At 34.2% G+C, this 14637-nt stretch overlaps 1 protein-coding gene across 1 annotated transcript in view; it reads right to left on the reverse strand.

Moving 5' to 3' along the window:
* The window catches only part of LOC103601871 (TBC1 domain family member 5-like), a 184095-nt gene that overhangs the window by 29986 nt on the left and 139472 nt on the right, over positions 1-14637 (reverse strand). Inside the window, exon 9 of the mRNA XM_008586280.1 lies at positions 12262-12347. Within this exon, the coding sequence (XP_008584502.1) occupies positions 12262-12347 (86 nt within the window). The remainder of the gene's footprint in view (positions 1-12261; positions 12348-14637) is intronic.

Genomic DNA, 14637 nt, shown 5'->3' on the forward strand with positions numbered 1-14637 from the left:
CAAATCTAATGAGTAACCAATTCTATATAACAAAAGGCTTTCATTCCTATTGTCTACTTACTGTTATTAAAAAAGTACTATTTAGGAGATTGTTTTAAAATTGTACGAAGAACTTACTTTTGTTTGGCACAACCTCATTTAGCAAGTTAAATCAGTAGCAACAGGGGCATTTTCTGAAACCGAAAAATCTCTTCAGAACACCTGTACCAGAACCCAACTCTAATCTGACTTCATTGTTGGGCTCCTTTTGTTCAGTTTCTGAAACTCTGAAAATGGGTGACCCTAGCTATGTCTTTCTAGCCTCTTAACCACCCATTCGATCTCTTGCAGCCTGGCTTTCTGACCCATACTCTACCGAAAGAGCTTCTAGGGTTTCCAAGTCTCCTTGAGAGCCAGAATCATGACCTGTTTTCATTTAATTTCTGCAACCTTTCTGAAGCTTTTAAAATACAATTATTATATTTATTACATCTGTAAAAATTCTCTCCAACGTTTCTACTCCTGGTATACAGATCTTCACACCATCCTGGTTTATCTTCTCTATCTACAGATTTATTTTTTCTAGATCTGATATTAAATATCTAATATTTGTCACTTTTTGTAATAAAATTTTGTTAGATGCTTGTTTTTTTTGTCAATCAGTTTTCAATTTATTTTAAATTATTTTTCTCTATATTCTAATTTATATTTTGCTCATTATTTCTTTCACTGTGTTCTCTAAGGTTAAATGCTTGGTTCATTAACTTATTCATTCATTCACTTATTCATTCTTCATTCTTTTTTCCAATAAAATCATTTAAAACTACACATCTGTGTCTAATTATAGCAATAGCATCAAAGATTTTTTTCCCCATTTTCTAAACAGTCTTTTGACTTGATTGTTGTTTAGCTATGTTTCTAGATTTTTTAGTTATTTTCAGGTGTGTGTCCTAATCTAAGGAGCCAAAATTGTGTAATCATAAACTATACTGTCATTCATTTATGCATTTCATCAACAAGGATTTACTGAGTGTTTAAGACACACCCAACACTGTGCTAGTTACTAGACATGTATTGGTGAACAAATCTAGTATGTAAAAAACAAAACAAACAAATAAACAAAAAAACACCATATTACTCATTTTGTTTTATTGAGTAAAAATAGAAATATCAGAAGAATGGAGTGGAAAAATGTTGTGATTTTTCAAAAGGATTATTTATAGAAATCGCAATTAGAAAATACACTGGCTTATATAAATACTTTTACTAATTACTTGGAAATGGATGTAGTTTATTACAGGTAGCCAGTAGGGTTCAATAAAAAACAAATCAACCCAAGGCAACTTTATTTCTTGTCTGATAGTGGTTAAGTTCTGTTAGATTTTGTCAAGTATGTCAGTTCCTGTGGATATAACAGAGGATAATGTATGCTTGGTTTTAGTTGAACAACTATACCCCAAGGGTATTGTTCAATGTTCTTGTACCTACCAAGGGCTCCTTATGACGATTTGTGTCTCTGACATGGTTCACAGACTAGGTCACCACTCCATTTTTTAGGTCATAATATTCTGTTAATGAGTCTTGTAATGATGGGAAAGTTATTCATCCTGTCTAGCCCTGAGTTTCCTTACCCCTAAGATGAGGGGGCTCCAAAGTTTATGATATTTTAAATCCCTTTTAGATAGAAAATTCTACAGTTTTGTGTTATGAAGAAAGAGAACATGTGCTTGTTGAATTTCAGACCAAAGGCTGCAGAATCAAAATCTAAAATAATCTCAACAGGCCACAATGAGAAAGAAGCAGATACAATTTAGCAAAGATAAATAAAAACTCATGCAATTACGTTAAAACTTTTTACAACTGCACATTACATATAGAACAGAGAGGCATTAATTAACATGAGTTCAAATAAAAAAAAAAAATCACACTCCCAAACATTAATGTTTTGGTTTGGCTGACAAAGCTAATATGAGCACAAAGTAATAATACTGAAGAAAATTAAGATTCTGGGGCTGCATTAATACTAGATGAGTGCCCACTCTTCAGGAGATATTGTATAGCTACAGCATTCAGCTTTTGGTGATGTATTAATTTCTCGAAGAACTGAGTTGCATTTATAAAATGGAGTGGCAACAACGGAAAGGTTGAAAATTATGTCAAATGAAGAATGGCTGACAAAACTGGAGAGCCAAGTCCTCCAATATCGTGAGGGCCGCCATGAGAAAACACAGCTCTTTTTTGGTGTAGCTTTAAAAAGGAGATGCGTTATAAAAATTACAGAAGAGAATTACAAAAGCTATGACACAGGAAACCCCATCTAGTGAGGAAAAAGGTTCCATTTAAGATATTAATGCTCTAATCCTGGAACTGTACAAATAGAGGGTAGAAAATCATCTTTGGACACATAGGCTTCCAAGTCCTGGCATGGGTGACGGGCAAGATTAAATTAAAGTCCCTTTCCAACTCCAAGAGTTTATGATCTGCAGTGCCAAATGCCATCTACCATCACATTCATTATATCACTCAGATGATAGGACCAAATAAGAGGCCTGTACACTAGTCAAGGACCTTGAGGAAAGTTGGTCAAACCCCATGTCAAACTTAAGGGCCTATCTATTTGCCCTGTCTCCTCCTTCCACCCTTGGTTTCTATTCTGTGCCTTTTGCCCCTCCTTCCGCTGTTTATCTTCCTTCCAAGATTCTTTTTCTCTTTTTTCTTCCCTTTTCTTTCTATCATAGTCTCCTTTTCTATCACTTCTTCTTATCATTCTACCTATACTTTTTTTCTACCATAAGAAAATAATTATAAAATAAATGTTTTTAAGTACAAAGAGCAGAGTACTTGGAAAAAGTAAAATTGATGCCCCTATCTACCTATCTATCTACCTGTCTGTCTGTCTGTCTGTCTGTCTGTCTACCTACCTACCTACCTACCTACCACTTTGGTTTTGGGATAGAAACAATATTCTCTGAATCCCTGTATATTCCTAATCTGCCATTATTGATCTACTGAGTGAATGATAGATTATTGTTCATATTTATTTCTTCCGTGCTTATATGTACCAATCTATGTGAAAATTTAAAAGAGTTGTTGGAGTTGCAACAATACTTTTCAAGATGATTCTAAAATCTAAGCTAACATTCAGGGTGTATTTCTACTTAAAAATGCTGTAAGTCGAAGGCTTTGAATTCTATAAAATAAATTGACTTCCAGCTTTCTCAATTCTGTAACTTTGAAGTTGAGGGTACTGAATTTACTTCAATGAAAGACATCTATATCTAATTTTAATTTGCTTGCCATATTGTGAGGTTTATCTTAGAAAATAAACTCTACATCTCAAGAAACTCTAGATTTTACAGGTCTTTATTAAAACTAAATGACAAAAGTTAGCTTGCTATTAGTTATTCCTTAGGAATTTGAGATTCAAGGGAAACCTGTTTCTTTTCAGCTATAATGACTATAATTCTTTTATGTGCAGCAGGTAAATTTTTGTTAATGTGATGCAAAGTAAAAGTAGTGCTTTTAGGAATAAAATGGTTAGTGCTGATGAGTGGGTGGATATAAGCTAGACTGTGGGGCTTACCAAATTAAGTCTAAACATAATTTACAATATTGGTTAAACTAACATAACAAATAATAAACAATTATGCATTAATCGTGGTGCATAAAATCATCAGATAAACTTCTCAAGACATATCTATAAGACTAAATACTGAGATTTTTATTTCTAAAGTGATAGTTTTCCACTGATTTATTTTCTGGCCCAATGTACCTGAGGGATATGAATCATTCCCATAAGTAACCATGGTTCACACCACAGAGTCTCTAGGGGGTCAGGGATTCTCCTACATGAGGGAACACATCAGAATGAAAGAGGATATAATTCTGAGATGTCCACCTGTTGGGGGGTTTTGCTTTCCTTACCTCTCTTTTTGCAAACTGAGAACCACTACATATCTTCACAACCAAACAAAACAAAACAGCTGCAGTTAAACATATTCCAAGAACTAACTGGTAAGGATTTAAGGCAGGGGTATAAAGCCAATAAAATATAAAGAAATGTATGAGTCCACAAAAGAAAACAGTCACATTTTTAAAATGCAGGCGTAGGAAGAAAAAGGTTAGATGTAGAAAAACAGGAATTTAGGTTCTCCTTATTAAAAAATTTTTTTACAAGACCTCTACACTAAAACCTATAAAACCCTGCTGAGAAGGGCTGGCTAGTTAGCTTGGTTGCTTAGAGTGTAGTGCTGATAACATCAAGGTCAAGGGGTTTGGATCCCCATACTAGCCTGCTGCCAAAAAAACATAAGAAAACACTGCTGAGAAATTGAAGACCTAACTAAATGAAAAGATGGTCCATATTCATGGATTAGATAATTCAATAATGTTTAGGTATCAGTTCATTTCCAAATTGGCCTATAGATTCAATGCAATTCCAATAAAAATCCCAACAATTTTTGTAAAAATTGACAAGTTTATTGTAAACTTTATATGGAGATACAAAGGACCTAGAACAAGCAAAATAAAAAACAAAAAAACAAAACAAAACAAAAAACAAAGTTGGAGGACTTAGCCCACCTAAATTCAAGACTTGCTATAAATCTACATAATTAAGCAAGTGTGTTATTAGAGAAAAGATAGTGCAGATATGGACTCACACATACATGGCCAACTGACTTTCAACCAAGGATCCAGTTTTATTCAGTGGGGAAAATAAAGACTTTTTAACAAATGGTGCTGAACAGCAGCACATGGAAAAAGATGAACCTCAACTTTTACCTCACTCTATACACAAAAATTAATTTGAAGTGGATCACAGGAAACAAAAAGCATTAGAAAAGAAAGAAAAAATGAACTTCATCAAAATTAAATTTTTATGTTCATCAAAAGACACCGTTAACAAAATGGACAGGCAAACCACACACTGGGGAGTAATATTTGCAACACATGTATCTGACAGAGACTCCTGCCCAGAATAAAGAATTCCTACAAGTCAAGAAAAAGACAAACACCATTTAAATATAGCAAAATATTTGAATAGACTCTTCACAAAAAAAGATATACAAATCACCAATATGCTATGAAAAGATACTCTCAGCATCATTAGTCATCAGGAAAATGAAAATTTAACCACAATGAGATATCATTTCACACCAATTAAAATGGATAAAATGAAACAGACTGACAATAGCAAATGAGGATGACAATGTGCAGCAATTAGAACCCTTATATATTCCTGATATGAGTGGAAAAAGGTATAATTACTCTGTAAAACAGTTTCACAGTTTCTTATAAAGTTAAATATGCATTTAGCCTATAACACAGCAATTTAATTTCTAAGTGTTTGCCCAGAGAAGTAAAAATATAAATCCACGAACAACAACAAACATCATCAAAACACCTCTACAGGAATGTTCAGAGCAGCCTTATTTATAGTATCCCAAATCCGGAAATAACATAATATCTATCAAAAACAGACCAGATAAACACACTGCAGTATATTCATATAATGGAATACTAAATAATCTAAAGGAGCAAACGACTGATATAGATACGTAATAACATGCACGAATCTCAAAAACACTATGCTGAGTGAAAAAACCCAGATACAAAAGAGTGCATATTGTATGGTTCAATTAATGTGAAGCTCAAGAACAAACAAAACTAACATATGGTGACAGAAATCAGAAAGCTGCCTCAGGATGAGGGGTTGGAAATGACTGTAAAGGAACATGAGGAAATTCTAAGGTAAGAGAATTGTTCATTCCAGATACGTTATTTTGAATGATGGTTAGTTATACAGGTATATACAACTGTCAAAACTTGTCAGAACATTTAAATGTATATTATATGCAGATTATATATTTAACTGTATATTATATTTAAATGTATATTATATGCAGATCTGTATATTATATGCAGATTATACCTAAATTTTTTTTTAAAAAAGGAAAAAGGTTTATTTATTCAGGACTAGAAAAGAGAGAGTGTTACCATTTTGCCTAAATTGGTTAAGAATTAACGACTCTCTTTGATGCAACAGAAAGAGCCTTCAGATATAGGTGAGTTTATAGGACAAATGCTTAGTTATTTGAACACAAAAATATCACAAAATTACATTTATATAGCTATCAGTGTCCTTTGAAATTCTGATTAGCCAGTTAACTACAAATACTGGTAACCATGGATTCCTTGGCTTCACAGCTTGGAAACATTATTGGCATATTATTTCTTTACCATAATTTAGCAATAAGATATCTCTGAAAAAATGCATTAATTATGTAAGTAAATATAATAAAGCCTAATTTTAAAAAATCCTTTTAACCATATAATATGAAAATTGTCCAGGAGAATCTTATAATGGCTTTTAGGTTTCAAAAAAGTATTTATTTATTCAGTCATTAAACTAAGTACTTACTGAATACTATAAACAGTACCAAGCACTGTGCTAGGCCCTGGGAATATAAAGATTTTAACACCTAAATCCTGACATAGAGGACGTTTGCACTCATGTATGATATCAGTCTTAGGCATATGAGTTATGTACTCTGCAACTGAAGCTAGAAGTTATTCATTCACTTCATAATATCTGAATTCCTTCTCTGTGTCAGATACGAAGAAAACTGTATAAAAAGATAGATGTGTTTCCTGCTCTCGCAGAGCTCATATTCTGGTCTAAGATAATTGTTGGAAGAATCTTTGTGCTTTCCTAGGAACCTGCACTTTTTCAGGACATTCTGGTTAGGCCAGGCCCTGAAAGGAGCACTCCTAAGCTGAGTCAGATCCTGATCCCTAGGTAAAATGGGGAATCACTAGCCACTAGGCATTCCTGGGGTAAGAATGGATGCCATCACTCCATAGACACATGGACTCTACCTGAAAAATACAGAGGACTTCTTCAGAGCACAGGGAACCCTCCTTATTAGAATCTTCTTTCCCTGGAACCTGGCTTCCTCTAATATCCCATGCACGGGTCCTGACAAGGGTCCTTCAGCCAAGGACCTAACTGCCAGAATTAATTCTGGAATCTTACATTGTCAATGTCATGTAAGTTACTTAAACTAAGCTCTGTCACAGGGCAGAGAAAGGCTGGGAACGTTAGCATAGGAAAAGTTATTGCTGATCCACTGAGTGAGAGATCAGGAAACTAAGTTTGGTTTCTTCCGTTTCTATTAAGACCTAATTTAATCCAGTGAAATACCTAATTTTGGTGACATGAAATTGCTTAATCAAGTTAAAAGACCTATAGTTGTGGAGCCTGTAAGAAGGCAATGCTAGATAAAGTGACACGTGCTCATGAGGCACTACTGACAGCTCGTCTACCATGTATTTCATCATCTGCATAGGAGAAAGAATTACACATTTTGAAAAGTTGTGTTGTGTCATTTTCAAAACAAAATCTATGAATGTTCTGGAACAAAGAGGATATGTGATCCTACTCTTAATATAGGAGATTGCAGTCTTTAAATAATATGAAATTCTGTTCTGTGATTACTCAAAGGGCATCTCAATAGTCACAGATTCCTAAATAAATTAGATGGGTCTTTCTGAAGACTGGTCACAATTTAAGTGTACTTTTTATTTTATAGCAGCAATTTCTGGTTATTTAAGGACAAAAACTAGAACAAGATTTGAGTGAGTGTTAAATTGTTATTCTGAGCTCAAAAGTTGAATGAATAACAGAATGTCAATTCCCATTTTTAAAAAGAAATGTGCAACTAAGTGAAATCAGAGCACAGTGAATATTATCCACACATGTAATGGAAAATCTACCACTAAAATACCTAGGCATTTGCTTTTAAAGACTTAATTACAGCAATCCATGGTGGAGCAGGGAAGAGAAATCAGGCTTCTTGATTTTTAGAGATATTCTTATCCATAGAATCACATGTCATCTTTGCATCCGCGTTCCTTATTTGGATATGCAACATAAATAGAAGTCCATTGCCCTAGATGTGGCAGGGATTAGCCTCCTGCTTTCCAGGTGGCTGCCTGTCTCTTGTCTAACCTCTACTTCCTGATTACTTCTGGGGGTTTCCCCTGTGAGTATATATATCCCCTCTGGGTTATCCCCACTTCCCCTCTTGCTTCTCAGTGACAGCTCCAATGCACCAACTCTCTAAGTCTCCTAACAGCTAAGTAAGTAGTAGCAAGGCCAATTATGCTGAGAGCCTAGTCTGGTAAAAGCATCTTTGGCCTTAAATAGCTAAACAAGAACTTCATCAATGGTTTCATAGCTACACTGATTTTTGATCACAGATGAACTAGACCATGATGAACAAATCTCCAGGGAATAATATGGTAGTAATAAGGACTACATATCTAGGTGGAAGAACTCTTTGGCAAGATTATAAAGTTTGTCTCAATTTATACTCTCTCAACTGGTGACTAAGGGGACCCATGGTTACCAGTGTGGGCTAACTGATTTTTAACTTGCTAATATGAAAGGTGAATATGATAATTCATTGTTGTTTTAATTTTCATTTCTTTGACTAATTATGAGTTTGAATCACCTTTTAAATGTTTATTTGCTGCTTGCAATTCTTCTTTCATTGAGTGCCTACAATAAGATAAGCATGGAGTTTACATTTTAGCACGAGAAATAAACAATAAAAATACCCCACAATACATTTTTTAAAAAGCTAAAAATACCATTTCAGTGAGAATTGCTATGAAAAACACAGAAATAAAAACAACAAAGCAAAGTGAAGAGACAGAGAGCAAAGGGGCTCATTATTTTAGACAGACTAGTCAATGCGATCTTCTCTGAAGAGATGGTATTTGAAAGAGACTGAATAGTGAGTGTGCCACGTGGACTCTTGGGGAAGAACATTTCAGGCATAGGGAAAAGCAAGTACAAAGCTCCTGAAGTGGGAACATGTTTCTGTGCTTGAGGAATATACGCAGGTGAGTGCAGCTGCAGCCCAGTGAACAGTAAAGGAAAGTGGTGGTAGCAAATGAGGCTGGAGAGAGAACAGGGAGCTATATCTTAATAGCGCCAGCTTTGCAGGCCACTGAAAAGGCTTTGGATTTTAGCCTAAGTGTTTTGGGAAGTCACTGAAGGACTCTGAGCCATGAAGTGATATGATCTGACTTAATGTTACTTTGGCTGCTGTGTGAAGAAGGATCTATAAAGAGGCGAGGAAGCAGGGAGACTGGCAGTGAGATAAGCAATGACATGGTGACTTGGTATGAGTAGTACGGAGAGAGAAAAGTGACATGATTTAGGATATATTTTGAAGAGGATTTGCTGGTGGACTTGATGTGTGATGTGAGAGAAAAAGAGGAGTCAAGGACAATTCTAAGGCAACTGGGGAGCACTACTTACCATGACGGAGAAACGCTGGAGGAACAGCAGGTTTGTGGTGGTGGAGGCAGAATCAAGAGTTCAAGTTGGAAAGTATTAGAGATGCAGACAGGACAACCAAGAGGAAATACTGAGGCAGTGAAATATATGAGTCTGGAGTTCAAGGGAAAGGTCAAACTGAAGATGTAAACTAAGGATCCTTCAGCCATCGATGGTATGTGAGGCCATGAACGGGGCTGAGATCTTTTAAGGAATGACAATAGAGAAGAAAAGAAGCCTGGGGGTGGGAGAGCAGGGTGTTCAAACATTTAGAGGAAAAGAAGAGGATCTAGGGAGAGCGTGGCATGAGATGGAATTTCCACTGAGACAGGATCTTCTGTTTCTTGATGGAATTTCCACTGAGACAGGATCTTCTGTTTCTTATTGAACTGCACAAGTTCTTCACACATTAATGATATTATACTTTGTCAGTTGCATCTACTACAAATATTTTCCTAAGTTTTTATTTGCCTTTTGATTCAGTTTATTTTTGACATATCTACTTAAAAATACTGTTGTATAGTAAAATCCACCAGTTGTTCCCTTTGTGATTTCTTCCATTACTTTTAAGGCTAAAAAGTCCTCATACAGTTATTGTCTGTCAACTGAAATTTTTAAAAAAAAATTTAAAAAAATCTTCAACCATTGGACAAATAGGCACTTATATTTTGTTTCTATGTTTGCTTGTTTGAGTGCACTTTGGAATTTATTATGGTGTGTGGTAAGGTTATAAGTTGATCCCTTTTCAAAGATTTGCCAGTTTTCTCAACTCCATCTATTAACTCTTTCCTTGCTCACTGGTCTGTGATGTCTTCTACATCACATATTACATTTCATTTGGCTCAATTTCAAGTTCTGAAATTGCAAAAGAAAGGATGAAAAACCTTCTTTTGAACATCAATTGATATCTTGTACAAGAATCTCAGTGTGCTTATGAGGAGATATGTAAAACAGAACCAACATTCTGCAGAAGAAAAGTACAGGGAGAGAAGGCTAAAGAAAAGAAAAAATAAGAGGGAGAAAAGAAAGGGTACAGTCCATTTCGTTTGGGAAAAAAGTAAATGTTAAAAAAAATATATATACAAAAATACATACAACAAATATTTGTTGATTACCTTACCTATACTAGGCACTGTCCTAGGAGCCATGAAGTGATGAATAAGACAAAGTGCCTGCCCTCAGGGGGCTTAGATTTTAGTGGGGGGATTAGAGAGACAGATGATAAACACACAAATGAATTATATAACTTAGTTATGAATGCTATGAAGAAAATAAGTTGGGCAATGGCATAAGGAATAAATCAGGGAGGATAAGACAGGCAGGGAGGTCAAAAGTGGCCTCTCAGAGATGACATCTGGGATGAGTACAAATCGTGAAGAGGCACGAAAAGATGGGGGTGGGATGAGTGCTTAGCAGGAGGGAGGATTTAAGAGCAAAGGCCCAAGCAGAGCAAGAAACAGCAGATGTGGATAGGGAAGGGCCGCAGGATGAAGGCTGGATTATCAAGGGCAACAGGAAGCTTTTGGAGCAGTTTAAGTGGAGCTGTGATATGACATGTTGTAAATTGAGGTTTTTCTGGCTGTTGTGCGAAAAAAAGTCTGATAGTGGCAGGAGAGGGAAAAGAAGAGACTCCAGTTAGAAAGATCTTGTATAAAGAAAGAACCTAACATACCTTGTTCTTTTAAACATACCAAAACTAAATACTTGACCTACTGGGGAAGAAATACATGTGACAGACTCTAAGATCCTTGAAGGCAGAGATTTTTGTCTGGTTTGTTCCCCGGCATATTCAGTGTCTAAAATAATCAGAGTCTGGCACTAAATAAAAATTTATTGAATTAAATAAACAAGTAGCAATAGGGAATAGTTTTTTGTTTGTGTAACAAGACTCAGATGAAATGAACAAACAGAAAAGAGCTTCAGAGAAGTCTCATGGTTTGTGGAACTGGTCTCATAATTACACAGTACATCAAAATATGGGACAAATTTCAATCATAGATGGGTCATTTTACAATAACATTATACTAAAACAGGGTTCAAATTTCAGGTTTAAATTTAGCCACTTTGTAGTAAACTTCTCATCCTTTAGACTAGGAGTTCCTATGTAGCAGGAATTATATCTTACGTTTAACTCTCCAGTTAACAGCAGAACACACTGTGAACTGCATAAATGTATATTTAGGCTGTTGGAATTCTACTGAGGAAAAGCTAGCACATACACAAAATGCTTAAGCAAGAAAATTCGGACAACTTGGCAGCATTTATCATTACTAACATTTTAGTCTTCCAGAGTAAACTTTGAAATTACATTCTAAGTTGAAATGGTTCTGGTGTGACAAGTTAACTCTTGAGACATCTGAATATAGTATTATGAAAGAACAAAACTGTTCATCAAACCTTTATGCCAATGTTAATTTCTTTAAAAAGGAAGATTTTAATGTTTTTTTATTCCTACAGTGACCCTTAAAATTTCTATGTATGCAATCACAATGCACACACAAGATGCATTTATAAGTTTATTATGTAGTTCTAAAGACAGTTGGGAAACCATTTTAATTTTGTTACTGAAATAATTTAAAAATATATTATAGAACTGCCTCTTTTCAATCAACAGCAAGAATCTAGAAGGAGATTATACAAGTAGGCACAATTTATTCAGGTTTATTAGAGTTAGAAAAATGAAGTTGCCTAACTTCAGTTGTAACAACTACTCTTATATTTAATTTTTCATCTTAGCACTGATGTCAATATATACCATTTCGTATGCTTTAAAAAAAAACTTGGGTAATTTATTTAACAAAGATTCATTATGCACAATAGCCATTAATATACTAAAATCTGGTAAATAACTTTCCGCAAATGTGTAAAATTTCCTGATGATCTCTGAGACTATCTTCCTGATTTATAACTATCATCAGATAAAGGAAACTTACCGAGTTTTATTCATCAGGTCTGCTCCCCGTGCTTTGTAATAATCTAAATTTGGATGGAATTGATAAGTTACTGGTCTTGGATTTCTCTAAAGAAACAAAACAAAAAAAATTAAAATGTATAAAGCTATTTAAACTATACATTAGCATATAAAAGAAATGATCATTTTAATTTCCTTCAGAAAAGAATATGTATAAAAATAAAGTTTAATAATTGGTGTGCTTCAGTTTTGCTTTTATTGTTTAAGTTCCTCTTAATGGATCTTAGTCCTTAAAATTGCAATTGTTTTAGTATATTTTATTTTTTCCTGTCTTATAGTTCACATAGATTCACTCCTGCCATTAGATTTATTTTTGATGGCTTTGATGACTTTCAAATATAACTTTCTAAAATGTAATAAGATAAAATTATAACAAAACTGAAAACTATATGAGATATAACTTAGCACAAACCATGCTAAAGTGCTGAGAGAAACAAGGTGTCAAGACAGCTGCATTTTGCAGGAAGAGTAAAAAATCACCATTAGTTTTTTAGGACCAGAATGCTAAATATGTCCACTAGATGGCACACCAAGTCTTTCTTCTCCTAAAATGAATGTTATTTCAGAATTCAGCAATTCTTCTAAACTTAGTAATTTCTATGTCACCCACCCTTATTTATTAGCTTAATAAGTACCCAAACTATGCCAGGTAGTGGAAATATTAGCAGGATAACTATTACAATACAAGAGCAAATTGACCAATGCACGTTTCATAAAAGCAGCATTAACACTGCCTTTCCTGGCATTTAATATTAATATGTAAACATTGCAGAAATGTTTTTGAATCATTAGGCCAACTGTGTCTATTTAAATGTGTTACTGTTATTTAAACGTATCTATTATTATCTATTCTCAGAGCAAAATTCTGCATATCAAGTCCCTCACAGGCAAATAAAAATTAAACAAATCTACTTTATAAAAACTTAACATATTTCAGCCTAACTTAAATGAATATCATCTCTAAAATGTTAAATTACATATATTTTCTGTGAAAAAGTTTTTAAAAACTTCTGAATAAATGTGTTCTAATGTTTACCTGAGCATACAATTCAAGTTAATAATTAGGTCTTTGAACCACAGCTTGCACTATTCTTTGAGAGATATATTTAGACACAGAAAAGTTGCTTTTTATCTTAATAGAAAATTACCAATATGCTTAGATATCAATCCTTAGAGACATATTCCCAAGGCACTGATATACTTGCAATGTAGGCAGGGGAAAGAGGGGGCATATGATTGCTTAGGTTAAATAGTTTGAAATTCATCAAGCTAACAAGCTTCATCTTAATAGCCATGAAGGACCTTTTCTTTTTCTGCTGAAAAGAGAATATTTACACAGTTCAACCCTTTCATATCTCTTCCTAGCCAGCCCTAATCATCTGACAAAAATGACAATCCCTTGATTTAGCTCCAGCTACTACTCCACTGGTTTGGTATTCAACACAGTTTTACAATAATCAAATCTGAATTGCCTTGATGAAGATAACTGATGCTTCCATGACTACCATACTATTAAGTCTAACAGTGCAAGTTTTCTCTCTCTAGGAATTACATAGGTTTCCTCATGGTAGCTGATGACAACCTGGACCCAAGTATAATAGGTTAAAGCCACTGGCAGATTGACACTGTATTTATGATTTATTTTAAAAATTAACTTTCACAGGACTATTGCTCATCACTTATTTTGCTTTTTATTCTTAGTAACTGGAAATACATTTTGTTTTGCTAATACAAAATGCTTTTCTTTTCTGACTTCCAGTAAACTAATAAAGGATTGTTACTTTTTGCTAGAAAATAATGAAAGAAGGAACTGTATGGAGCAATTTCTTGAAACATCTTTATAAAGAAATGACAAGCAATTCCGGACAGGAAATGCTAAGCACTGAAAGCCATTATTAGGAATAATGATCTAACTTGAACATATGAATGAGGCTCAAGTATTGCTTTCACTGAGGCATATTTAAATTCCTAGGAGACTCACTGGTATCAAAGGGAGAGGTATTTTAAAGTACCACTGAACTGCAAACAAACAAACAAATCTAAAGATGATGGAAACAGCATTTGAAAAGTTAAGAAAATAAAAATCACAGGTTATGGCTGAAATTTATTCAACAGGGTTTTGTGTTGAGATGATGATGTTGTTTCTAAAACATAAATAGACAAACATATAGATGATCTAGACCAGCACTGTCATCAAAAACATATGTGGATCACAAATGCAAACTTCATCTGTAATTTAAAATTTTCTAGCAGCCACATTGAGAAAAGAAAGGGAAATGGGTGAAGAACTTAAATATTTAATAATATATTTAATTCAGTATATCCAAAATATTATCAT

This window comes from Galeopterus variegatus, unplaced genomic scaffold (genome assembly GCF_000696425.1).
Source record: "Galeopterus variegatus unplaced genomic scaffold, G_variegatus-3.0.2 Scaffold3920, whole genome shotgun sequence".
NCBI lineage: Eukaryota > Metazoa > Chordata > Mammalia > Dermoptera > Cynocephalidae > Galeopterus > Galeopterus variegatus.